The following is a 25,174-nucleotide window of genomic DNA, read 5'->3' as shown; positions in this document are numbered from 1 at the left end:
CCTCCCATACTCCCCTGCACTCCTCTTACTCCCCACTGCCCACATCGAACATGTACAGATTTTACGGTTCACTGGAGAATAAGTGGCTGTCATTTCACAGACGGGCCAGGATGTAATTAGCCACAATGCATCGAAGTAATGGAACAGATGTCTCTTTGTAAACTGAGTTTGCTGTTGCACACTCTGTGTGTGTGACCTGCCGACTGCTCCCGGCGATTCCTCCCAGCCCCCTCGGCCCCCTCCCCTCTCCCTGTTGCCGAGCCAAGGGCTTAGCTCACATCAAGTGTTTGTGTGTTTGCGGGTTTGTTTTTCTCATGCACTCGTCTCTCCTGCTGTAAGGCCACTGATTATGTGACGGAGTGCTAGCAAGCAGAACCTGCATTTATCGATGGAGTCATTCAAAATAGAAAAGGTGATACCCCTCTTATGAGATAATTGGCAGTTTCAAGTTGCTCTTATTACCCAATGATAATACACCAGTAAAATCATAAATTACTGTTATGATGCCAGGCCTCCTCCTCTTTCTTTCTTTTTTTTTTTTTTTTTAATTGAAAATAAAATAACTGTGTTCTCCCTGAGCCCTCAAATTAGTATTTACATTTTAGATAAGAGATGGGCTATTGGACTGATTACAATGTGAATAATGCACACAAGCTAACAACAAATGCGGCACTCAGAAAGATGTCCGTCTGACTCAGCTAGGAACAGCAATCCAAACACCAATCCAAACTTAAAAGGGACAAAAATGGGACCTGACTTCAGATTCTCATTTTGTGGAGCAAGCTTGTCTGTCAGGTACAGAAAGTGGGTAACTCTAATTCATGGAATTTTCCCCCCTTGATATTCTTGAGACATGTTTTCAGGCTGTATCTGTGCAGGTTTTCCATTCCTTTAGTTCATTGTGTCTATGCAGCTCCTGAATCCCGCACCTCTTACCACTTGCAGCTCTCCAGCTGTGCTGCTTCAGCTGCTCCTGCTGAGGGCTCCTGCCAGTGCCCCGCACCATGGGTGGGAGCAGAGGGAGCCGCTGGGACAGCCTGGCTCTTGACCTCCATCGCTGAATTGGCTCCGCGCACAGCTCAGCCAGGCCATGGAGGAGCTAAACACCATGAGCAGGCACCAGCTGCTAGTGGCTGAAACCTAATGGTGGCACAAACAGGGAAGACATTTAAAGAAAAGACATGTGTTCTTTGTGCCTCTGGGTGTGTTCATTGTACAAATAAGTTTGTGTGTCAGGGCACTCATAGTCAAATCGTGTATGCAGCCCCTCTGTGTGTGTGTGTTTGTATGCTTGTGTGCATTTATGGTTTATTTTCACACAAATTTCCTGAAGAGCTGCATTGTTTCCCCAGAGCAGTTTTGATGACAAAGTTCCCATTAGTTCCCCTGGTTTTGACCCAGCAGGCTTAACTTCAGATTGCACATCTTCTGAGTGTTAACAGTGGTGAGATAGATTCAATAATGATGGTAAAAAGCAGGTCTTTTGTGTAGGGAGGAGTAAGTTTTTACCTTGAGCTAAAATGATAAAGAGGCTAAGCAGCATGATAATGGAGAGCAGAGTGTAAATACGCTGGATATGTTAAACCTCGGAGAACAGTACTGCAACTCAGAATAATCCTCTGCAATGTTTAACGGTGTGGACCAGGTGTTGGCCTGGTGCCCTCTTCAGCTCTTCAACCCATGGAGTGGTTGATTAAAGATTTCAAAGGACACAGGCATTCAGGTTTGGTCTGCTACAGCTTCACGTATACGTCTTAGAAAGAAGATCCATAGTGAAACATGAGAGAGAAATAATAGCAATCCAGTTGATGCTAGCCCTCCAAAGCAAATCCCTCATGCAGTGGGTTTTTCTACCCTACCATGTGCTGGTAAAGCTCTTTTCACTTGCGTAGACGCATGCACTGAACAACTCCCATGCTGGCTTGAAAGTCAGGAAGCACAGAGCCTACCAGCCCTGCAAGCGCCCATCTTGGAGGGCACCAGAGCTTTTTCAGTAGTCTTTACATGCAGGTCACCTGGGTACGTGCACAAGACTGACAGTGCTGGAGAAGTTTTCTGAGGCGTATCAGGCTGGCAGCAAATTTTACAAACATGGTACTGCATGGATTCCTCTGTGTCAAAGACCATGTTATGAAGCATGATAAGTAACCTATACCGCAAGAATATCTGTGCGTTTCTGAGGGAAAAAAAATAAAGCAAATTTTGTTATGGAGTTGAGTGTGTGGCTTTTAGTTTCCTCCGTCAGTTCAAACAGTAGACATTTTTGTGAGCAAAGAATATGGGGTTTCGACACTGTTTGTAGCCTTCACCTCTCAATTGAAATGGTGGTTAAAAGTGGCATCAGAAAGAGAAATGGTAGTTGAGAGTCTTCACTAAACATGGATCCTTCACGGAAAAGGCCCACTAGCTCCCAGGACTTACCAGCACATACAGTGCAGTGCATTTTATAATCTGTAGTGATATCGTAAAGTTTCACAAAACCATTTAATATGTTTCCATTCTTGTATACAGTGCTTAGGAAAGCGGGGGGGGCAAGAATGGCTCTGGGCAGCTAAACTACAAACCACTGCTTGGTTGTGTTCTCTCTGACTCTGGGACCCCAGCAAACCTGGGGGGCCCAGCAGGAGACACCTATGTCTGCTTTTGGCTGGGAGCCCTTGGAAGGATGCCAGTCCCAGCCGGGACTAATTCTGGGGTCTTTTGGACAAAACAAGACCAGAATAAGGCATTGGCTTCAGTTTCACTTGTGGTGCAACCCACATTTGAACCGGTCTCCCGAGGAGAAAGATTTGTGCAGTTACCACGGGTGACTTGCTGTCTGACGCCACATTGGCTTTGTTGTGCTGCTATTTTTGGTCACCGCTTATTTCTGCGCAGCAAATAGACAGTCAAGAGAGGAAGGCACGAGAGTGCAGCCCAGGCCTGCGACCTCGCTAAACCGACTGACCCGAAGATCTGCAAACAGGATTGAGCATCCGGGTGTCGCTCTCCGGCAGAGCCATTGATGTCTGCAGGCAGATTTTTATTAAGCAGTGTCAGGGCTGGTTCCCTGGAAACCTCATGTCTGCTAGGGAGGACTTCCCTAAGCTATCTGCTTCCAGCTTCTTGTTTTGGGTTTTGTGTTTGGTTTTTGGTGGTTTTTTTTTTTCCTTTTGACACTCAAATCCACGTGTTGATCTTACCTGCATTGATGGAAATGACTCTTAATCCATGTTAATGGGAGAGAAAAATTTGTAATTTATTATGATTTTTCAAACTTGTTTAAAAAAAGGATCCTGTGGGCTCCTTGGGTTTCAGTCAACATTGCAGTCTGCATGGTTGGTCTGTGATGAGGTTGATACATGCATGGTATTTTGGGCTGGTTTCGTCTGGTCCCTGCCTTTCAAGAGGCAAAACTTAGGGTTTGTTGACATCTTTCCAATGCAATAAGATTTCAAAGCAGGTACAATAGATCAATTGAGCTTTTCCTCTGCCTTGTCTCAGAAGAACCAAGCGTAGTGCTGCAAACGCAGGATGGCCTAGTGTTAGGGAGCAAGAGGGAGTTTGAGTTTGGGTCTAAATGAAGGCAGTTTCTGGCAGCCTAACTCAAAGCGAGTTGTCAGTCCTTCAGCAGCAAGCAATTGTACAACACTTGGGAAGATACTGTACAGCAGCAAGTGCTTACAGAAATGAATTATCCCTACTAAAATAGTTTTAAAAGAATATCCAGTTTATTTGACAATAATAATTTTTTACTATGTAAACCATAGCTTTCTTGCTCCCAGAGTCCTTTCTTGGGCAAAGCTCCCACTGACCCGGCAGAATGAAGACTGAGTTGAAACTGTGACAACAGCTATGACTTACAGCACGTAGTATTTGAGTGTGTGTTACTTGATTTAAAACAAAGAGCAGGTTATCACCAATATGCACGGATGTCTTTGCAAACCCTTATGACTTAGTTCACACCCCATCCGAAGATGGTAGATTTTCTGTATACACTGCTGATGTACCATTTATGTAGAGGGGTAAACTGAGGCAGGGGACAATTAAGTACTTAGTTCTGTCCCCAGCGCATGCCAGTGGGGGTCATAAAGTGTGATTCTGCGGTTCTGAATGGTAGGACGTGCATTAAATGTAGAGGGCTATGACTTGTCACTGATATTCAGTATTTTGGGTTGTGTTAAAGGGAAGAGCTTGCCCGCACATCCCTGTGTCGCCAGGTTGGCAGCGTGTGTGTGCGTTTATGTACAGGGACCCTCTAGCTTATTAGTGGCGCGGTCCCTGGCGCTGCAGTGTCAGGGACTGCTGCTGTGAACCAGCATGGGTACTGTGAGCAAAACCACTTACCCTTGGCAAGAGGAGTGCAACCTTACGTTGGTGTGAGGGTGACCTGGGAGAAAGCATGCTCAGGTGCTCTTAGTTAGGTTGGTGCTCAAGTGCTACTGAAGGCTGGCCCACCTCAGGCTCCTGTGTAGCTTTGACACATTTAACAGTGTGCCCCAGGTCCGAGGGCAGCTTTATGTCCCTCTGAAAAACACAGCCTGACCCTTTAGGGCAGTGGAGTGGCCTGGGTAAGATGGGGTTATTGTGAATCTGAACTCCAGAGGCTTTATGCCAAAGCAAAGGTCCTGCTTGCTGTGCGGTGCCTCACTGGCAGCAGGGAGAAGGGTGCTGGGTGCCGGAGCAGGGAGGAGGCAGCCCAGGAGCCAGCTCCGGGCGGGCGGGCACAGGGGAGGCCTGTGTGGGCCAGCCGATGAATGCTGGGCGCAAGATAATGGTCCATCAGGACAATCATTCGAGAACATGCACTTCTCTCTCTCTTTCTTCACATCTGACTGGTTATCTATTGCTCCTCTTTACTGCAGTCTGCTTGTACGGCTTCATGGCTTTTGAAGGTATAAGAATAGGGCTAGGGCTCTTTTTTCTCCCTTTCTTTTTTTTCACTTGCCTTGAAGTAATCATCTATATTTAGGTCAGTGACATGATGAAAGATGTTTATGTGTTTTTACCTAAAGCTGGAAATTGCCTTTCCGGATATCACTGAATGGAAAAAAGCTAATGGAGCCTTGTTGTGCTTTCATTGCTTTTGCAGTGGTGTTCTTGTTTTAGGACTATGGCACGCGAAGCATCCTTCCCCACCGCACAGCTCTCGGCTTTCAGCTCCCTCTGCATCCACCGCTGGCTCCCCTGCGCGGAGTGGACTGGGAGAAGGGCGAGGGGAAGGTCACAAGGAGTGGTTTTATTCTCTGGCTACCTGGAGCAGGCATCGCCAGCTCTGCCCTATCAAGTAGGAAAATGTGGCACTGATAAATCCTGTCTGCTAAGGAGCAGAGCCTTTTTAATATGCAAGTGCTCAGTCAAAGAAAGTAAACAGACATCTTCTTCTGCAGGGAATTACTAGACAAACGTCTCCCTCCCCTTACCCTCCTTCCTTCCTCCTCCCTTCCATTTAAGTGTAGGAAATTCTGCTTGCTTTATTTGATAAAGAGGAGGAGGGGAAAGGACATGTACTGAATCATGGTTAAGCTGCTGTCTTCTACCCCAAGACCTTTCAGTCTAGATGTGCTTCATTAGTTTGATAAGCAGACACCAAAAAGGGGGAGGGGTGTGGGGTTTGCATGAGGGGATCTGCCTAGGGGCTGCCCGGAGGTTTAAGAAGATGAACTGCTAATGATGTTGAAGCTGTACCTTTTTGGGACCTTGGCTCCTGGAGGAAAAATGGGCCCTTTTCACTAATTGTGTTGTGCTCAGTAGTGTGATGGAAAGGGACTCACAGGGGAGTGGAACAGAATGAATATCGGCTGGGCTCTTCCCCTGAGCAGCCCCCTCTCTGCTCCTCCCCCCAAACCAACTCTCATCTCTTTAGCAGGGTATCTGGCATGAAGTCATCCTAAATATTGGGAGATAACATTAGGAAAGGAGATTAATTCGGTGGGTCATTTATTTGGACAGTCTGGCGTGAGCCTTGCAAACTAAACATAGATTTTAACGAATGTTGTCCAAATTGGCAATGCAAATGTTTTGATGAATAGCTACCAGAAAGACTGTGAACCTTGGATCTGGCGCTGTGCATGAGCAAACATGGGATCTGAGGACTTTCGAATGTTACTCGTTCTAATCCTGTGCCAGCCCTTTTCTTCTCTGGCAGATTCATGTCTCAGAAGCGGATAACTGTATCCCCACCGTGCAGTGGGGTATGCAGTTTTTCACCCGAGGTGCTATCGTGTGTTTCCAGGTGCACTAATTTTCCTTTCAGCAGCTCCCTTTCGCTCAGATGCCGCCCCACTTGAGAAGGTAAAGTGCAATTCCCAGGTGCGCTTGTGGAGCACGGAGGCTCGCAGTAGGTCGGCATTTCTTTTCTCCTGCACCAGCATCTAGCCTGGCTCAGCTAAGTGATGTTAAACTGTCAGCGTTGCAGCTCACAAAGCTTGGTATGCTCTGCGTGTGTTTTGGGGCAGGCTGTGCCACACTGGGCCCAGGATTCCCTTTCCAGAATTTTCCACCCCAATCAAGCCCATGTTGGCTGGGCACCTTCTCCCTTGGGCAAAGGAGCCAAAGGCAGCTGAAGGTGCTGCTTGACACTTTGCTTTCTCAAACACTGGTGGGCACAGTGAGCCTGAACCGTGTACATTAATGGGCCTCTAGGCCCAAAAGGGACCTTTTTAACCTAAGCATAGCATCATCTTAAAATTGTATATCCCTGCCACAGTCGATGGGTAGCTAGTCACCTACAGACAAGTGGGAATCACTTGAAAAGCTGTTCAGCACAGGAGAAATGAGTGGAACTTCAGGAGGCGGCTGGGTACCCAGGGAACTGCTCCAAACATGAGGTCTCCTCACTGTCAAGGAAAAAGAGCATGAGATTTGTAGTGTCTCTGGAGCACTCCAGCAGCACAGAAGTGGGCAGCAGGTTTACAGGAAAAGGATGTTTTTGTTTTGTTTTCTGCACAACATCTACTTAATGTGCAGAATTCCCTACTGCACTCTGTTGCAAAGGCTGCATGTAAAAGGAATTGGATAAATGCACGAAGGAGACATTTGCAGTTGAGAACAAGAGTGTGCTAGATCGACGTAGTCTCCAGCACAGGATGCTCTTAATCCTCTGATTGCTGGAAGCTGGGAGGGATCCCAGGGGAAAGCTTGCTGTATGTACGTCCTTGTTCCTTTTACGCTTTCCCTAAGCATTCATGGCTGGCTACTGTCAAAGATGGGATACTGGGCTAAGAAAACCTTTACTTGTAAGACCGTTATGTTACGCTGACGGGACACGAGTGGAGTAAACACCGGCATCGGGACATGGTGGGATAACCTGGGCAGCCCAGGCTGCGGAGCAGAGTTTTATGGAGCTGCTGCTGATCGTAGGCAGTCCCATATGTGACTTCCTCAGCATCCCTTTGATGGTGATAGTCACAGGAGGAGTGCTGGCAGACAGTGTAATAAATGCTGATGTTATGTGTGTTGTAAACCACTTCACAGAGGTGAACGTTTCCCAGGGTGTGGTGTGGCAAGGCCAAGGGACACAGTTGTGACCAACTGCTTCTCTTCCTTTTGACTTTACATAGTGGGCGACACAGACAACCACAACAGTAATTTCTTAGTCCAAAGGTTATGTGAGAGTTTTTGCCCACCTTCCACCCCGCTGCCTCCTGCTGCAGCCCCGTGCCCGTCCTCTGCCACTCAGAGCTGCAGAGAGGGACCAAGTCGGGCAGCTGGTGGCTGCTCCTACCCAACCACAGTGCCCTCTCCCGGAAACTTCTCGTCCCATAGTGCTGCTGATCTTCCTCCTCACTCAGCAAATATTGCGTTTGCACCTCTGCCTTGATCAAAATCCCTGCTCTGTCAGCTCCCAGCAGCAACGATGGTGCAGGGAGAGGGTAGGATCACCCTTGCTTATGGGGGTTTCCTGTAGAGAAAGCGTGCGTCGTACAGGGTGGCGGAGAGGGGACTGTGCCTTGGTCCCTGTAATTATACCCATCTGTTACTTCCCTGTCTCCTCTGCTGCTGAAGAAACACACAAAGGATCACAAGTGTGATTTAAGCCCCTGGAGAATACAATGGCTTCATTTGAACAAGCCGCGCTGGCCTCTAATGCCCTGCTTTTACTGCCCCACTGCTGCGTGCTGGGCTGTTGAGGGCCGCTCTTACACAGAGTCATCAGCTCTCGCTGTTCGGTCATTATTAACTCTGTGCCTTTTCTGTTGTTTCTGCTGCTGTTGTCAGACTTGCACGGAGGGGACAATGTCAGAGCTGTTCCTCCTTTCCCTATCAAAGTGACTGGTTTGGGAGTTTAGTGCCTTCCACATTAATGGGACTGGTAAACTGGTTTTGCATTGCAGTTGCTCTTGTTTTCTGTGCCCTCTTGTCATTGCTGTTGACTCATCAGGCTGAAGTGTCTGAGCTTAATTGAAGCAGTAACAATGCAATCAACATTTCTCTCTATTTTTATCTGCATCTCCCCCTCCCCTCTGGTTTTTCTGCTGCCTGACATGCTATTTCTGGGGCTGAGAGCTTGGCAGCCTTGCAAAGGGTTGCACTGGGAGAGGACGGAGCCACAAACAGAGCAAAGCCCACTGAAGGTAACAGGGGTTCGTTCTTTCTCTGATGCTGGACTCTCCACGTTATATTTGTCATCCTCACTGTGCTCCCCTCGTCACCTCCCCCGTCATCCTTCCTGCAGAGGGAAATAATTCTACAGCAGGGCTGTATGGATGCACCTAATTAGCATAAAATTATCATAACCCTCTTTGTTTAACAGAGAGTATCCAGCTCTCCTCCTTTATCCAAGTGATGTGACCAGAGAGAGGGAGGAGTGACTGGTCTTGGTGAGATCTTTAAGAGATTGCTGGTGAAGATGCTAACTTGGTCTTTGAATGCCCAAGCGTTCACCCCTGACTTCAAGAGGAGAAGAGAGTGCCCTGCCAGCTGGCAACTGTTCTGCAGCCGGTGACTGATACTCGTGTTTTCAAACCCAGGTCTCCAACATCAGATAGCTGTCTCTATATATGTAGCCTGGTTTGTCAGGGATGTGAGTCCTGGGAGCAGCAGTATCTTTATCAGTCAAAGATGCTAAGAGCTCAGAAAAATCCACCACTTTTCCTTAGGTGCTTAATTACAGGCTCTGAGATGTGACTGCTCTTGTATTAGCTTTGAGAGCAGGGCTAGGATTTGGGTACCACTGCTGAGTGTGCTGCTTTGACTGGGATAATGGTGCTCCGAGCATCACACGGCCAACCAAAGGGCCTGGTGTGGCGAGCGTATTTACTGAGAGTGCGATAAGGGACAGACCCACAACAGTCAACTTCCACTGGCTTCTTACATTGATTTTATTCTCCTCTTCCCTCTGCAAGTGCACAGAACGTCCTGCCTGTGTCAGCCTTTATTTCCCCCCAGCACCAGCCGAAGAAGATGCATCTGCGTGTCATCCAGCGTACCGTACAGCTGTAGCTGCACCGTTTGTTACGGTACCATTGGGAAGCTGGAGAAGCCAGCGCAGCTGAGTCAGGGACTTGGCAAAGGCGGGTTGCCACTTTGCAGAGAGGCTGTATTCTCCTTTGCTTTCTCGGTCCTTTTTCCATGTCGCTTCTCCAGCGCCAGCTTTGCCTGCTCTTTAGCTTCTGTAAACCTGCTCACTTAGGCGAAAAGTAGTGACGGGAAGCAGGAAGCAGTAAGTAAGAACATGTGGCCGTTTTGTCATACATGAAGTAGCAACAATAAGTGCAGCTTTTTTGGATTCAACGTTAAGTACTGTGATTCATCCTGGGCCCACCGTGGACAATTGCTGATCCACGGGCACTTTCTTTGCACGTAAGAGCGTTTGTGGGGGTTTTAATGTGCTTTGCTCTATGAGCATTGAAATACAAAATTAGTTTTGCCCAGGTGTTCCCGAGAGTCCCTAAATAGGCAGGTGCCCAGGCAAGTAGACCCAGCAAGACAGTTTGCATTGCAGTGTGTGGCTATAGCAGTCTGGTGATATCTGATAGAAGCTGAAGGGCAAAAAAGGTCTCTGAAAGGAAGGATGGTCTTGGGCCAGTCTGGCCCTATCTAGCTGGGGCATGCTTCTGATGCCTGTGCCCGGAGGGTGCGCAGCAGTTTGGGTGGGCAGAGTAGCAAGAAACGAATGCGTCTTAAAGGTTTTGCATCTCAAAGGGATGTCAGCTGGCTTTAAAATGTCTTTTATTCTGAAATCAATCAGGGGTTGCTGTTGTTGATGGCAATACCTAAGGTGTCAAGAGGAGAAAGTATGAGGGAAAACAGAGTTTCTTCTTTTTCTCCTGTCTAATGTCTTGGTGCACTTAGCAGCACACGTGTGTAGTCGGTGTCTGTGTTTTTTCTATGTAGTTAGTTTGTTCCCCAAATGCATGTTTAGCTCTTCTGTGAAGTGATGGCAGGTGGAGAATCATCTGAAAGTATGAAAATGTCAGTAGAAAAGACCAGAAGCTAGAGAAGGCATCTGGGTAGGTGAATTTGTTGAAAACACGTTAAACTTGTGTCTGGGAAGTGCCTGGATTTCAGGTTGACAGAGTCCTTTGCAGTGAGACACGCCTCTCCTTTGTGTGAACTATACCGCCCTGCATCCTCTTTCTGTCACCTTTTTAGTGTTGTTATTGGACGGCTCATCTCTATTTTGTAATCTTTTTCACTTTTTTTTTTTTATACAGAATTAACATACTCTTCTCCTCCCCCCTCCCACCCTGCAGTACAGAGAAAGACTGCTGCTTTGTATCAAAACCAGAATTGTTTTTAAGGCAATACATGCAGATCTAGACCTCTCAGCATTGATGCTGTAATCTCTGCTGGCATCTTCAATAGTTTTATGTCCTCGTGTTAGACTTTGCCTCACAAATATATATATATACACACACAAAGCCCAAATTGTGTTACCTAGAGAACAAATGCTTTCAAATATGTTCAAAGGGTGTGCAAGAACCAGCCACTAAGCAAAGGAAGGCAAGAGGCAGCTGACTTTGTTAAATACTCGTTAATACCTCTTGCTGTTGGCAGAGCCTGAAGTTTTAATCAGCTCTGTCTGTGTGTCTTGTCTCTGCCTTCTGCATTTGCCTTGGTCGGCACGTTTTTGTGCCATGCAATTTTGTCTGTAGCTGCATGCCTGTTGGCGTCTCTCGCGTGTGTGCCTTGCTTCGGCTTCTGTTTGCCTGTGTGCTCCATACGGGCTCTGCTCCGGTGTGTCCCAGCATGTCTGCCTGTGCCTTGCTGGCTGCACGGGTCTCTCTGAGTCAGCCGACGTGCCGGCATCTGCCTCCCTGCGCACTCCTGACTTTCAATATGTGCATTGCCCAGCGTGTCTGCCTGTCTGCCTGCACGCATCTCTCCCCGTGCATCTGTGTGCCTCGGTGTCTTTGCACGCCTGGCCGCGGGACGGTACGTGGGAGGTTTTGTATGCGCTGGGGTTGGCAGCGTTTTAAACTGAATTCGGTGCCTGTGCTCTTGTTGAGATGGAGACTCCATCGTTTCTCTCTGTCAGCCCAACAGACGCTTGTACCAGGGAGGAAAAGCTGTTGCCTTGGTGGCTTCAGTGAAGTGAAATAAAATGCTGGTTTGAGTTGGTGGGAGTGGGGATCATTCTCAGATGTCAGCTCCTTAAAAACGGCCGCACTTAAAATGTACATGGAGAGAAGAAAATGGATTTTTCTCTTACAGGAGGGGCTTGTACCCTTTGCGTGGTGTTGGATTCCCCCCCGCAAGATCCAGGCAGAATGCCACGCTCCAAAGGGAAGGTCTTTAAAAACAAAACAAAAGGCAGCTGTCAATTTAATCCAAGCTCCCTGATAAAATTCCAGCAGAGTTCCTTTTTTCAGAGATGAAATAAGAACCCTGGCAGGCCCTCTTGACTGGCCACATAAATCATTCGTGGTAATTGCTCTGAGAAAGACAAGTGCCTCTTAGGTGCAGGGAGGGGGGAAGGCGCTGGCTGCAACTGCGCAGCACCCCAGGTACCCCAGCTGGCGGGGACCATCGGCCCCTGGGCCTGGGGGGCAGCTACCTGCAGCAGGGGTGGGTGCTGCAAGCCCAAGGGGAGAATGTGCTGCAGAGGATAAATAATAGGGTTTCCTGTCGCCCTGCCTTTGTTGTTGGTCCTGCTTTAATCACCCTGGAGGGATTAGGAGTCAGACGGGGGATTTTGGGAAAGGGGGGGCTGAGAAGGAGGAGAGGGGGAGGGAAGGATGGAGGCATGGGGAAGGTGGAGAGAATGAGATGGAGGTGAGAGGAAGAAGCAAGAGATTGATTTAAGTGACTAGCATTTAGTGCACTGGCGGCACAATTTCAATTATCTAATATCTCCTTGGGTTGGTGCATGACTCTGCATGCTCCTCATCCCTCCGATTAGAAGTGGAATGGCCACGAAAAACATAGCACCAGGATCTGGTGTCAGCTTGCCGGCTGCAGCGGTGCAGGAGGACAGCTGCTCCAGGAAGCCGCAAAGCTGCGATTGCTCTTTCCCTGGGCAGTCATAAAGATGGTGATAATAAAATAACAGGGCTCCAAAGCAGCACTGCAGGAGCAGCCACCAGCCACAAACCAAACAAAGAGGGCGCTTCTTAATTCACCCCTTCACTTTCACCGTAGCAGCAGTGGGGTGTAGTTCCTATTGTATTTAATATACATGTGTAACTGCTGCTATCAAAATGATCTTTTCTTAGCTGTTTGTTGAACCCTGGTGGTCTGAGTAGTTTTGGGGGCATAGCTGCAACTAAGAATAAATATGTAAATTATCTCTAAAGTAAAATCAGTACACACAAACAAGAGGGCTAAAGGTGAGGGGCATGGAGGACCAGAGTGGGAGCCTGGAGGTCCAGCTTGTGTTCCTGCTCTGCCACTGGTCTGTGGTGGGCCAGGCTCCTCTCTTCTGAGCCCACCATCCCTTTGAGCCTGGCCAGAGCAGCCTCTACAACCTGGGCTATGTGTGGGGGATATGTGAGTTGGGCAGCAGAGCTGCCTGGTGGTATGAGAGCTGAGGCTGTGGGACCCAGCAGCATGCTGGCTCACGGCATGGGGTGCTGCTGGCTTTCTGTATGAGCCTGTGCCTGCTGCCTTGCTGGTGAGTCATGGCTGTTAAGGGCCATTCAGTAGTGTTACCTGTTAGTTTTGAAATAAAACCTGCATCATTTGATTCTGCAGCACCCACTTATTTTGCTGGTCTCCACAGGGGAAGCCCACTTCCATTTCCAGTGCAGCGCCAGAGCTGACATTGTCTCTTTTCCTTGCTGCAAACAAGCTGCTCTGCCAGTATTTCAGACATCTCCTTCCCTTCTTTCTTTGTGGGCATGGAGCCCAGCTGCTGAGTACACGCTCCAGCCTCCCTCTGTGCAGAGCCCTAAGAGAAAGACTGAGAAACAAAGGAGTGCAGCCAGCGTGGCTGACTGGCAGCTGGAGTCTCCCGGACAAGTTGCTTGCACCGTTTCCAGCAGAGTCTCGGGGCTGAGAAGGGGATAAACACGTGCGCTCTCCTGCTGCTGGCTCCCAGGTGCCAAAGTGCTGGGCCCTGGGCATGGCACTTGGAGCCAGCAGCGTCCTTCCCTCTTCCGATTGCCCTTCCCATGCTCTACGGGCACTCCTCCCTCTCTGAGAAGTTGCAATGAACACACAAGCATTTGCAACAGTGAGGAAAAAATAGTTTATGGGCTACAAGCCCTGTATGTGGGTGGGAATGGGATAAGGTGTATGGCAGCAAAACCTCAAAGAGATGGCGCACGGCCATACACATGTATGTGCCACACACGTGTGTGTGCCTGACGGAGTCTGTGTTAAAACAGAGCGTGACCCATGGAGTCCCTTGGTCACCCTCCGTCCTTCTCAGGGCCTTGGCCCGCAGATGTTTGTGTGTTAACGTGCAGCAGTGGAGGAGGTTGCTGTGCTCTACCGTCATCTGCCCCTGGTCCCGAAGTAGCTCCCCTTGCAGCGAGAGCAGCTTAATCATTTTTGAATCCGCTCCTGAGCTGCCATAGCTCACAGCCCAGCACATTAAGGTGAACTGGCACAGGCTGCAGTTTGCCTTAATGGACTGCAGCCGTGCAAGAGAGGCTTTTCCAGCAGCGAAGCTCTCCCTACCACACAGGTAGCCTGCTGTGGAAGTGCAGTGGGATGGACACAGCCCCAGCTTCATCTGTCAGCACTTGAGAGCTAACCGTCAAACTGAAGCTGAGTGAGTTTGCATGCTGCAGGGAAGCGCAAGGATTTCAGCGTGCTTCCTACACAGTGGGGCCGAGCTCGGGGAGCCCTCCTGGCCCAGATCCCCCACTGCGGTCAGCGGTAGGTGTGCCAGCAGCACCGGTTAGTGACGAGGGTTGTCCTCCTAATTATTAGGAAGGAAGCAGTTATGATTTCCTTTTTAGGAAAACTGGGACACAAAGACATAAAGGGCCAAGGGTCAGGAAGAAGGGATGTGAAATGCTAGGGATAAGGACCTTTGTGTTAGCAATGGCATCCTACTCTCTTTAGTACCATACTTCTTGCTTTCTTAAACCCTTTGGTTCATGCTAATCAGCTCTGCATGAAAAGTACGTGCTGTTTTGCAGATACAACTTTCAGTTTCCTGTTCCATTTATTCTCCCAATTGCCTATATTTTTCCTTTTCTGTTCTTGCCACTTTTGAAAAACATATTAAACTACATTTCCTGCTGTTTAAAAATGAACCAGAGTTAAAAAGCACCTTGCCTTTGAGGTGAAGATGTTAAGAATCATAAAATGGAATTAAAATATCTGCATCTGCACCCTATTTCACGGCGGGTCTCAGCTGCTGACTTGGTGGAAAAAATGGCAGCTCCCATGTGGAGTGATAGGGGAGGGATGATTTCCTGCGCTGAAGCACTTGCCAGAGGAGGTGATGAAGCCCTTGTCTCGTTCAGTGAGGACTGTCATCTCAAGAGCTGCGCTCCCACACTACAAAGTGGTTCATTGATCTTGTGGGCTGGCATGGGTGAGCAGCCCCTGTGCAAGAAGGGGAAGGTGAGCTGTCCCCGCTCTCTCACGCAGCCCCTCACATAGCCTCACTGAGTGCCGTATTGCGCCATTTAGTCACTGGCATCCCTCACTGGCTCTGACTGATGGCACGGGAGCTGTTCTGATTTCACTGGAGGGAGAACTGGAGTGTGAGGGACCAGGACCATGGAGTCCCCAGTCAGAGGAGAAAGGAAGATGGCCTGGACACAGGGCCCAGCTCTTCCTCCTGGTAGTTCCAAACAGAGCCAGCTGCAAGGTGTTTCTTTTTTCATTTGTTACATCTGCTGAATACAGGGATGCTGCTTCATAGGATGGCCATCTGGAAAATTGGACCAGATTCCTGTTTGAGACCCTGGTTGCTCAATTCAGTGTTCCTGTTACCTCCCAGGAGCTAAACCAGTAGTCCTTTGTGAACGCAGCTCTGGGAAACCTTGGTTGAAAGTATAGAAGAACCTGCATCTTTTTTTGCAGTCAAATGTATGAGTATGTTTCTGTTAACATTCTAGCCCCTTGAAGTGGTTCTGAATCATGGTAAAGTTGCTTCATTAATTGCTTGATTTTCAAATAATCTTCATTTCTTCCTGTAGAATTTACTAGGGATCTAGTTTGCTCATCAACACTTCTGTGACGGATGCACTAGGAAATGTATGGGTAGAGAGATTTCAATGAAATATTAGTAGATAACAGCAGTGTTGTAGGTGTGATAGATGGGTGGCACTGAAGGGGTTAATGCAATGTTGTACCCATGTCACTTATGATGGATAGTCTTGTGTGCCATTTCTGAGGTACCTTCTGCTTTTCTTTCTTTTGGGAAGGAGAAGCAGGGATTGATCGCTTCCAGGAAGCACGTGTAGTCAAGCGCTAGCCTCACAAGGTTTCCAGTACTGCTCATGCCTGAGAAATAACTCCAAGAAGAAGGTGGTGGTGGTTTCTCTTATCTGTCAAAGATGCTCCAGACTATTAGAAATGTGCATATTTTTCTCATTTCCACTCCTCTTAGTCTACCCAAGATCTAAAATTAAGCTAAGCTCTCTTTTTTACATGTCATAACTAGACATCAAGGTTCAGATGGTTTGGTCTAGCTGAATCCTGCTGCTTTGGGGAAGGGTGCAGGTAGGAGTTCAGGCTGCCAGTGACTATGCTGCGATTACTGGAAGAGTTCATTGCTCCTCAAGTGCACCAGCATCTCTGCTCTTATGAGTATACCCTGACCTGCTTCAGCTAAAAGGAGAGGGTTAGGAAAGACGTGCTGTTTGTACTATTTAACCCTTTTCATTTGGACTGCAGTGGAGTAGAAAGCACTCACACAAGTTTCTGCACTGGATAATTTGAGTGAGTTGTCACTTCTCGTTAGAAGGCAATGGAAAACAGCGTGGGGATCGTGTGGGGAAGAGGGAGCTTTTCGGTCAGAGCAGCTGGATTTGGAGGAAGGTGCCTGCTTGCCAGCAGAGAGGGCAGGATGGTGCCCCATGCTCAGAAGTGAGCAAAACCTGCACTGGTGCCAGTTGCATTTCAGTAACTCCTTGCCCATTTCTAGGGCCAGATCAGGAACAGGCACATCTCTTTAAACCCCCTGGGAACTTGGGTCTTGAGGATGTTGAGAATAGCCTTCCTTATCCATTACCCACTAAGAGGTCTGTTACCAGGCAGCTGTTGATGTTGCAGGCCTATTGGGATGGCCCAGCTGGAGCTTGTTCGAGAAACACATTTGTTTCTACTTAGCTAGCTGAAATGTCTACCTTACCGCCATCTCTTCAGGTGAAACATATAGAGATGCTTTCTATTCCTGAGCCCTAGAGGTGAAGATTTGCAAGGGCTGGTAGGATCCCATAGAGTGCTTAGATACCTGCATAGGCATTAATAGCAGTTGTCAACATGCAAGCTAATGTAATGATATAAAGGTGAGCAAGCGTATGCTCCCAGGCAGAAGCTGGAAGCTGCCTACAGAGAATAGGGTGGGATTTCTGGTAGTAAAAGCTGACTCCTTTTGGATCTACAAGCTGTGCAGGTGAGTCCCAGTTGCGGTGGGGGCCCTCTCTTAGTTTTCCTGAACAGCGCAGAAGGTGGAACTGAGAGGAAACATCACTAAAGGCCACGTTATATGTGCTCGGGGTCAGACAGAAACATTGTACTGGCATTAACCCAAGCCTCGGTCTTGTTTTTAACCTCTGCTGTGTGAAATGCATAATCCAGGGTTATCTTTTACTTAAATGTAAGCAATTGCTAAGCTAAGTTTCCAACTGTGAATACAGCTTACCCTGTGACTGCAGCACTTGGATGCTGACAGATGTGTGTGTTACCAGTTGACACTTGGAGAGCTGGATTGATTGGCTCAAATAGGAATTCAGAGATTTATTTGAAGGGTCGTGCAGGTTCTTCGGAGCATCTCCTCTGTTCAGGCTGTCAGTTCTGCCTTATGAGCACATCTGAAAGGTGGCTGTACAGGTACTGTTCAAATGCAACATGGCAGAATTACAGATTGTCTCTAATTTTTTTTTTTTACAGATATATTAAGTTTAAGGCTTGTTGATTATATAAGGTCATCTGTAAGCTACATATCTGAGAACAGCTTGGTTATTTCCGGGTGATATACTGGCACTTCTAGCCCCTCCTCTGAGGCTGTGCGAGGTATTAAAGCAGAAGGCCTCAGAATCTAAATGGTATTTTAGCACAATATATTTCATTCTGTTTTCACTGGAATGTCTTTTTAATGACAGTACAGAAATCTCTGTAAGGTGTAATTCCACTTGTATCTCCATACTCAGGTCTCATACATTTGTACTCATGAGGTACATCCACTTTGTTCTTCCTAGCTTAGATCAAGCAGATTTTATTTGAGCACATCTTTGGCTGTGTTATGTCTTATACCTGAATAATCATGAATTGAATTCCCAATTAGCTTGCCTTTTGCAACTAAAATCCTGTTGATTTCAACAGTATAGTCTGGTTTAAAATACACAGTGAAACTGCTCTCCCAGTGCATCCCAGGGGGACCTTGTAATCTTATTAGATGCACCTGCTGCCATTTTATTTTAACCTCTCAGTTTTTCCCTGCAGTATAATGAATTCAATATTCCTCTGCCACAGAAAGCCATCCCGAATGAGCTTTACCGTCACTGTTAGGAGGAACGGCCCTGTCTCCAAGGAGCTGCCAGCAGTACCTCCATCCTCTGCTGCCCGGCCCAGAGCAACTGGGGATTGCCTCCACCATCTGCAGTTGCAGGACCCCACGCTCGCGTGAGCATCCCCGGTGCCTGTCCCGGCCCGGGATGCCGGTGACAAAGCTCCCCTTGGCCAGGGCCGGGCAGCTGGCACTGCAGGTGGTTACACAGAGCAGCGCAGCCCTCGCAGGCTGCAGAAACTTGGCTCTAAATCTTTTCCTGTGGCTGTTAAATCAGTAATGAAGCAGGATATAAAGTGCTTTTGCAGCTTCTGGGATATCAGGCCTCTTCACTGCTGGCTTCACAGCTGTTACTTCTAATCAGCTGGGCAGGCACCATAGAAATGTCAATTTTAATAAACAGTCTTTCATTTCAAATTTGGTTTAGGTTTTACCAGTGGAGAGGGGGGCTGCTGACCTTGCGATCTCCCATGTCAGGGCTGCTCACTGAACACATGTAACTTCCTCCCACGCACACTGCTGGGAATGGTGTGTGGGGACATTAAGGACTTGACGGTGACCAGCCTGAGTCTGTGGACCTGGGGTCCCATCCTGGGTGGTGAGTGTGAGCCAATGCCTTGGGAGGAGCGTGAGGGCAGGGGAGGGCTGTGGAGCTTTCTCCCAAGAGACTGTCTGAGCTTTCAGCAGTCTGTGGCTCAGGGACTTCCAGAACCACCGGTCATGTCTCTGTGTTTAATTAGAGGTGTTTAATTAGCAATGGCTCCATTTGGATCACACTTTGCTCTGAGCCCGGACTGTGCCAAACTAGATAAGGCTCAGTACTGTAGTGCTGCCACTTTAAAATCTGGGAATAAATAAATGGCACAGTTGGCATCTTGGCTTGAATGCCTGCTAGGAGCCTGACGTGGTGGGACTGAGGTGGGCTGAGACCCTGGGGTCTTGCCATCAGGGCTCAGGTACCTCTCTGCGGCTCCAGGTCTGTGCCGGGCCATGAGCTCTCAAAGGACCCCCTGGTACTGCTCTCCTGCCTCACTGCCCACCTCCCACCCTTCTTCTGGCCGTCTCTGGCACCCGTGTCCCCCACCCTCGCCATCTCCAGCCAGGTGCCCCCACCCCTGCTCTGTTAGCAAGAAAACTACAGGTGTCCCCGTAACATTTTTATTGTTCTTCATTGGTCTTGTTAAGTCCAGGAAAAGTCATTTTTATTGCTCTGTGTTGGTCTTACTAGGTCCAGGAAAAGTCCCAGGTGTTAACCTGAGGCTTGGGGAGAGTAGCTTCTTGCAGGTGCCATTTTTTGTGAAAGCTGTGTGGGTTAAGGGAAGAAAAGAGAAAGAATACTGATTTTTACATTGTTCAGTCACTGCTGTGGAGTTACAGGCATGGGCATGAATCCATTCCCAGGAAGCCACCAGCAGAATTTGTTAAAGGGCACAAGATGAAGTATTCGCAGCAAGTGGAAGTAAATCACGCTGGGAAGGAGACAGAGAGAGAGAGGGAAGGCCCCCCTGAGCCTCATTGCAGATGCTGCCTGCTCAGCCCGGGAGCAGCCGGCAGCATCCCGGGGCGGACACTGATGTGGTTCGCCTCGCAGCTCACTGGGGCAGCTCGCAAGGCTGCGGGGGATCCGGGCGCCATGCCTCCTAACACCATTTTAGACACAGGAAAAGCGTGCCCCTTTCAATGCGCTGTCAGAAGCGGTTGTGCGAGAGGTCGCATGTGCCTGTTCGTGCGTGCATGCCTCCGCGCGGAGGGAGAGCAGGGAGCGTTTTGTGGTGATCCTGGGGAATTTGGCTTCCTTTTAACTGAGGATCTCTGCTCGAACACATTTTTTTCCACTAGCAATCCCTCATTGTCGGGACTTCAATATTTTCTGGAAACATGTAATATGTCTGGCCATTTCTGTCTGTTGAGGAGAATCGACGTGTGGGTTGTAATATATATTAATTCCCCAGAGGGACATTGAACTGTTTCCTCTGCCCAGGTGGAAAGGGATAAACACAGCCACTGACATGCTGTTTAGTCTGAAAATAGCCCACTGAATGCATAATGAAGAGCCTCCTGAGGAGTTACTCTGCATGTTAAAATGGTGTTCAGCAGCCTGTGCTGTCACACAACATAATTTGAAGATGAATGTGCATCCAATCAGCCTACCAATAGCTGACTGTCACCGTCTGGCCATTAGTATTACCTGTCTGTTCAATGGCAGCCACGTCTCCAGGAAGCAAGAAGTTTGTTGGTCCCAAAATATGTCTTATGTGTGAACGAGACAAATGAGGAACTCTATGTCTTGGCTTTGTGCTCAATGCCCATTTCACGCTGAACAGCCACTTGGCTTTAGCTGGCGAGGACAAAGGAAAATGAACATTTTTCTTCAGTGGGAGGATTCCTGAATGATCAGGGGAAAGAGCACCCTGCATCCTTTGTAAGCCTAATGGAGGCAGAGCGGCTGAGGGTCCTTCAGTGAAAGATACTGCGTCTTCTGGTGCACGCGGTCCCTGCCTGCATGGAAATAAAAATTGTCAACCTTGATCCTTTAAAATGCGAGCCAGCGTTTGAGCAAAACGGCTCACGTTGGAGTCAATTGACAAGTGGCTTCTGCAGTTTAATTCACACCCTGGTAAAAACACTTGCATGAATGATATGTAGACACCACTTTTGTCTCTGAACGTTTGACAGCAATTAGGGCTTCACTCCAGGGGCAGAACATCATACTAACACTGGAGTGCTGGAGGAGGAGGTTAAGGTAAAGAAATTAGCCATCTGTCTGGTGGAGACTGTATCCTCCAGGAGGCAGTTAGATGTCAACAACAGGCAAAATGTTTCCATTCTCATTGTCCTGCACTTCAGTTGTACACAATGGCATGAAAGGCGCGCAGAAGCCCTATTCACTTCCAGTCATATAGAGGTCTGCCACCAGCCACCCTGACAAACACTCCCTGGCTATCATAGCTAGTGGCAGCTGAGAGCTGCTCCCCTCTGTGCCGCTTGCAGAGATGCCTGCCAATTTTGGATGTCCCATCGTGGAAAGCCGGGAGGCAGGGACGTAGGTGTTTAGCAGTGGAAAGCAGAGCCTGACTGCAAATGAGGAGGCAAAGTGATTTTTACAGCCCTTTGCTTCAGGCACAGGGAAGCCAGCGCCAGTGCAGGCTCAGGCTCTGCAGCATGTTCCTGGGCTGTGAACCTTGAATGCGACACTGCGTCCTGAGAGGGAGAGGAGCTGGTAGATCTATTCAGCACTGCGTGGCTGTTTATCAGCTCACCCAGCATGGCCGTGCTCTACACCGCTTAGAGCAGCACATCCATCAAGTTGCTGCTTGGAACTTTGATTTAAGAAACTCCCCGTCACCAGGGACAGTTACTGCTAGATTAGTCCGGGCGAGGGTTTAGGGAGTGTGTGTTGACATTTGGTCCTGTTAGTCACACTGAGCTACACAGCCAGAGAGAACTGCTAGGTCTCTCATGTCTGCTCTGAAGGACTGTCTTTATAATTTCTACTGCATAGACACATTACTTTTTTCTCTTTTTTCTATTTTTATTTAAATAAACCCCAAACAGCTACAGCACTTTCCTGTCACAAATCTATATCTGATAAACACAGTGCCCTTGGACAAGTTCCCTAGCTCGATGGTTAAAAAATTCAAGTTTAAGAGCATTTTTGTTGCTTTATTTTTACACGTGTGTGTGTCTATAGAGAAAAGCGCTTGTGGGAGAGCAAGGGCCAGTGTAACGTGTTTTCATTGCCTTCGTTGGTTGGCTTCAAAAGGTAAATTATCAATACCATAACTTGATTCCAGACTACTGTCATTGTAAAAAATACAGTTCACACATAACGCTGTTTTGTATCTAGAAAAGGAGCCACCTCTGTGAGCCTTCCTGATACGCAAAGAAAGCCACACGCGATGGCAAAGGTGGGACTCTGGTCCCCTGGAGTGCCCCAGAAAGCAGCTGGTGTCTCCCTTCCTCCAGGCCCTTCAGGCTAATTCTGTCCATTGATTAGGTGGAAGGCTGGACTCTCCCAAGTCTGCCTTGCAAGGCTTGAGCATCAAGCTTTTATCTTTCCCAAGACTCATGTCTGAAACCCTCCCGCTGTTACACTGGCTGTAGGCTATATACTGTCTGTGGGTGACTGGACTGAGTTTGGACAAATCTGGTTCTTCCCCGTAGGAACATATGCCAGTGGCAAAGTTTTCTTTATTTTAACAGTAGGGAGAGACCCTATGGATAAAATACGTTTTAAACGAGTGGTGCACATGCACATCTACCTGCCCAGTAGATGGTACCTTAGGTAGACTTTTCAGGACATCCCAGCAGATGTCTTTCCCAGTCGTCTTCCCCTGGCAACTCCTTTTCTCTTTCATAGAGTTCCTTTCTGAACTTCCTTAGTTTTTGTTCTTGTTCTCACCTGATTTGTGTGGAGTCCTTTCCAAACCTGGCTTGTTGGGATTACTTGTTTCCTTCCTGGTTGCTTTTTTTGGTAGCCTTGAATGAAATGAAATGAGTACATTTATATAGTAAGCATTACAGTAATCAGGTCAACTTATACTAGCCATAAATTGTTACAGAACAAATCCACTTCTGTCACAAAATGAATCAACTTTTGCAAAGAAGCTGTAACTTTCTAGCAGTGGTTGGCATGTCCTGTTTAGTTCATGCAGGCATATTTTGCTTGGTTTTGTGTACAGTGATGTATCAAGTTAAATGCTTAGCCGTCAACAAAGCCACCCATCTGACTGATCAGAAGGTTGCCTTTAGAGGCACTGGGCAAAAATTGGTGTCGAGTGCTGCTGGAGAAAGCGTAGGTGTTTTGTCTGTAGAAACTGGTGACTTTTCTTGAAAAATGCAAAGGTGTTTTGCTGAAAATTGGAAGATTTGTCCGAAATGTTCTGTTTTCTAAGCACTTTTTTCCCCAGTATTTGGCAAAACTTATTAACTTTTCCTCTGAAAACAGGAACCTGTTGTGATGAACGTTATGCAGTTGAAATAGTAATTTTCCAGGGAAAAGAAGTTTCAAAAGAAACTTTTTACCCAGTCCCAGCATTCAAGTAAAACTCTGTGTTCAAGTTCTGCCCGTCTGTGAAAGCACTTTGTGAGGCCACGGTTTAGAAATAATGTCACTGTTTTCCCAGCCGACAAGATTGCGCACTGCCTGTTTTGTGCCACGAGTGGTGTCCGTTTCGTGGTCAGAGGTGGTCAGAGTGAATCACCCGCTTTCCTCCAAGATGTGAGCTTTGCAGCGCTCCTTTACCGTGCCTGTTTTAGGGAAAAAGATCCAGTAATCAGCCTGGCATATGGATCACACAGGACTGTTCCTGCATCTTGTATGAAAGTTGCAGATTTGGTATTTCAGTCACTAAAAGCCCTTGCTGAGCCATTCTCTTGAAACTCACTTTTTAAGTCAAATTGGGAGAGGGGGGCAAGCAGATAGATGGCTGTTTTTCAGGGCTGGAGCAGCCTCTGATCACAATCAGATACATCTTTCTTATGCTTTACTTTGCTCTTCCACCAGTGTTTTCAGACCTATTAAGTATTGTGTCTTGCCTCTGCAGGCTGTAATTCCCTCTTGGAGCTCTAACGTGCATGTTCACGGGGTTTTTTATTAGCTTGGTAGGAGCCATTCGGTCCCATCGTGGTGTGAGGGATGAGTCAGCCAGAAGAGACCGCAATGCAACCTTGGTGGTTTCCTGTGTGACTGGCCAAGGAAAAGCGACTTGTCAGCAGACCAGTCGCTTTGGAGAACAGAATCAGAGCTCATGGGAGGAGGAATCTGATGGCGTCGTGTGTGTTCATCCTTCAGGCAGTGTTTTACTTGTGCTTTCCAGTTCAGCAGCGTCCAAGGTGATAGAGGGAAGAATAATAAACTAAATTGGTGTCCAGCAGAGTAGGTATGCTGACTAACATTTATCTGAATAGACATTTATCATCCCTGTCCAGGATGGACCCAAAGCACCTAAGATCTACAGAAAAGTGAGAGCAAAGGCTGGTAGGGGCACCACCTTCTTACTCAGGATTTAATTACGCATTCCAGTAACAGTCAGTACCTAAAATAAGTGGAGGGCTGATGTTGTGAAATCCTCCGACCTCTTAGAGACCTCCACATAACTTAGTAGAAAGAAGTAGGGGAAGCAAAAGATAAAGTGGACAATAATGACAGCAGAATCCATGGTAAAAAATGGGAAAAGAAATTAAAAGAGAAGGAGAGAAATAGATATGACTTGTTGCCTTTTGTAGTATGTATTGGGTTTGGATGTGTCTCTGCAGCTGCTGCTATTGCTGCTGCCGCCACCATTATTTATTATTCATTATTTTAGCACAGTGAAGGAGCAGTAGTTGAAATAAACTCAAGAGCATGACATTTGGTAACAAATGATTTTGAAGACTGTCTCCCAAAATAAAGTTACAGATTCATATTTCAAAGGCTATATAGATGGAAGATCCCACTGCGGACAAAAATAAAATCAAACCGGTGGGTATGTGGATCTGTAAATAAATGCTGATGTTTGTTTTTCATAACCACTCTTGCGGCTGAATCTTTCAGTAACCCCGGCCTGGCCACAGTGCTGTACAGGTCCATCTTCTGACACGTGTACTTATTTAAAGGCCTTAACACTGTACCCAGTGATTAAGGATGTGCACAAGCATGAATAATGAGTGAGACTTTTATTTCAAAATGGGCGGGTCAGAGATGACCCCAGCACTGCAACAGGACTTTGAGCTGTCCTGTCCCTCCTAGTACCATAAACTCTGAAATGGCCTCTTCTGGAAAACCTCATTTTCTACAGTAAAATATGTTAGTCACTGGTACAGAAGATTTAAAAAATGCTGAGCATCAGAAACCTACTGAAGTAATTTTCACAGAGTATCAAAACTACATGAGTAGAGATTTTTTTGAGAGGGCTTTTTGGTTAAAGTCAAGACTTTTTGGTGACAGCAATAGTGTGTGTTATTGGGTCATTTGCCATCTTCATTCTGGTTGAGATCTTCTGTGTCTAAAATCGTTGGCTTTTGTCCGGACTGGTTTGTACAGGACAGATTTCATTCAGGTCAGTGAACAAGATACCGGTTCAGAGCTGGTGTGAAGGAGAGGGCCATGTGTGTGCCTGCATGTTAAGTCCCTGA

General features: G+C 47.6%; 2 protein-coding genes across 2 annotated transcripts in view; both read left to right on the top strand.

The window, feature by feature from the left end:
• The window catches only part of MAML3 (mastermind like transcriptional coactivator 3), a 246,347-nt gene that overhangs the window by 190,137 nt on the left and 31,036 nt on the right, over positions 1-25,174 (top strand).
• NDUFC1 (NADH:ubiquinone oxidoreductase subunit C1) overlaps positions 23,189-25,174 on the top strand; it is a 181,054-nt gene continuing 179,068 nt past the window's right edge. The window contains exon 1 of the mRNA XM_075751189.1: positions 23,189-23,194. Coding sequence (XP_075607304.1) covers positions 23,193-23,194 — 2 coding nt within the window. The 5' untranslated portion in view covers positions 23,189-23,192. The remainder of the gene's footprint in view (positions 23,195-25,174) is intronic.

This window comes from Balearica regulorum, chromosome 4, assembly GCF_011004875.1.
Source record: "Balearica regulorum gibbericeps isolate bBalReg1 chromosome 4, bBalReg1.pri, whole genome shotgun sequence".
In the NCBI taxonomy this organism is placed as follows: Eukaryota; Metazoa; Chordata; class Aves; order Gruiformes; family Gruidae; genus Balearica; species Balearica regulorum.
Note: the sequence above shows the minus strand (reverse complement) of the source record. Positions and strands in the feature narration are given on the sequence as shown.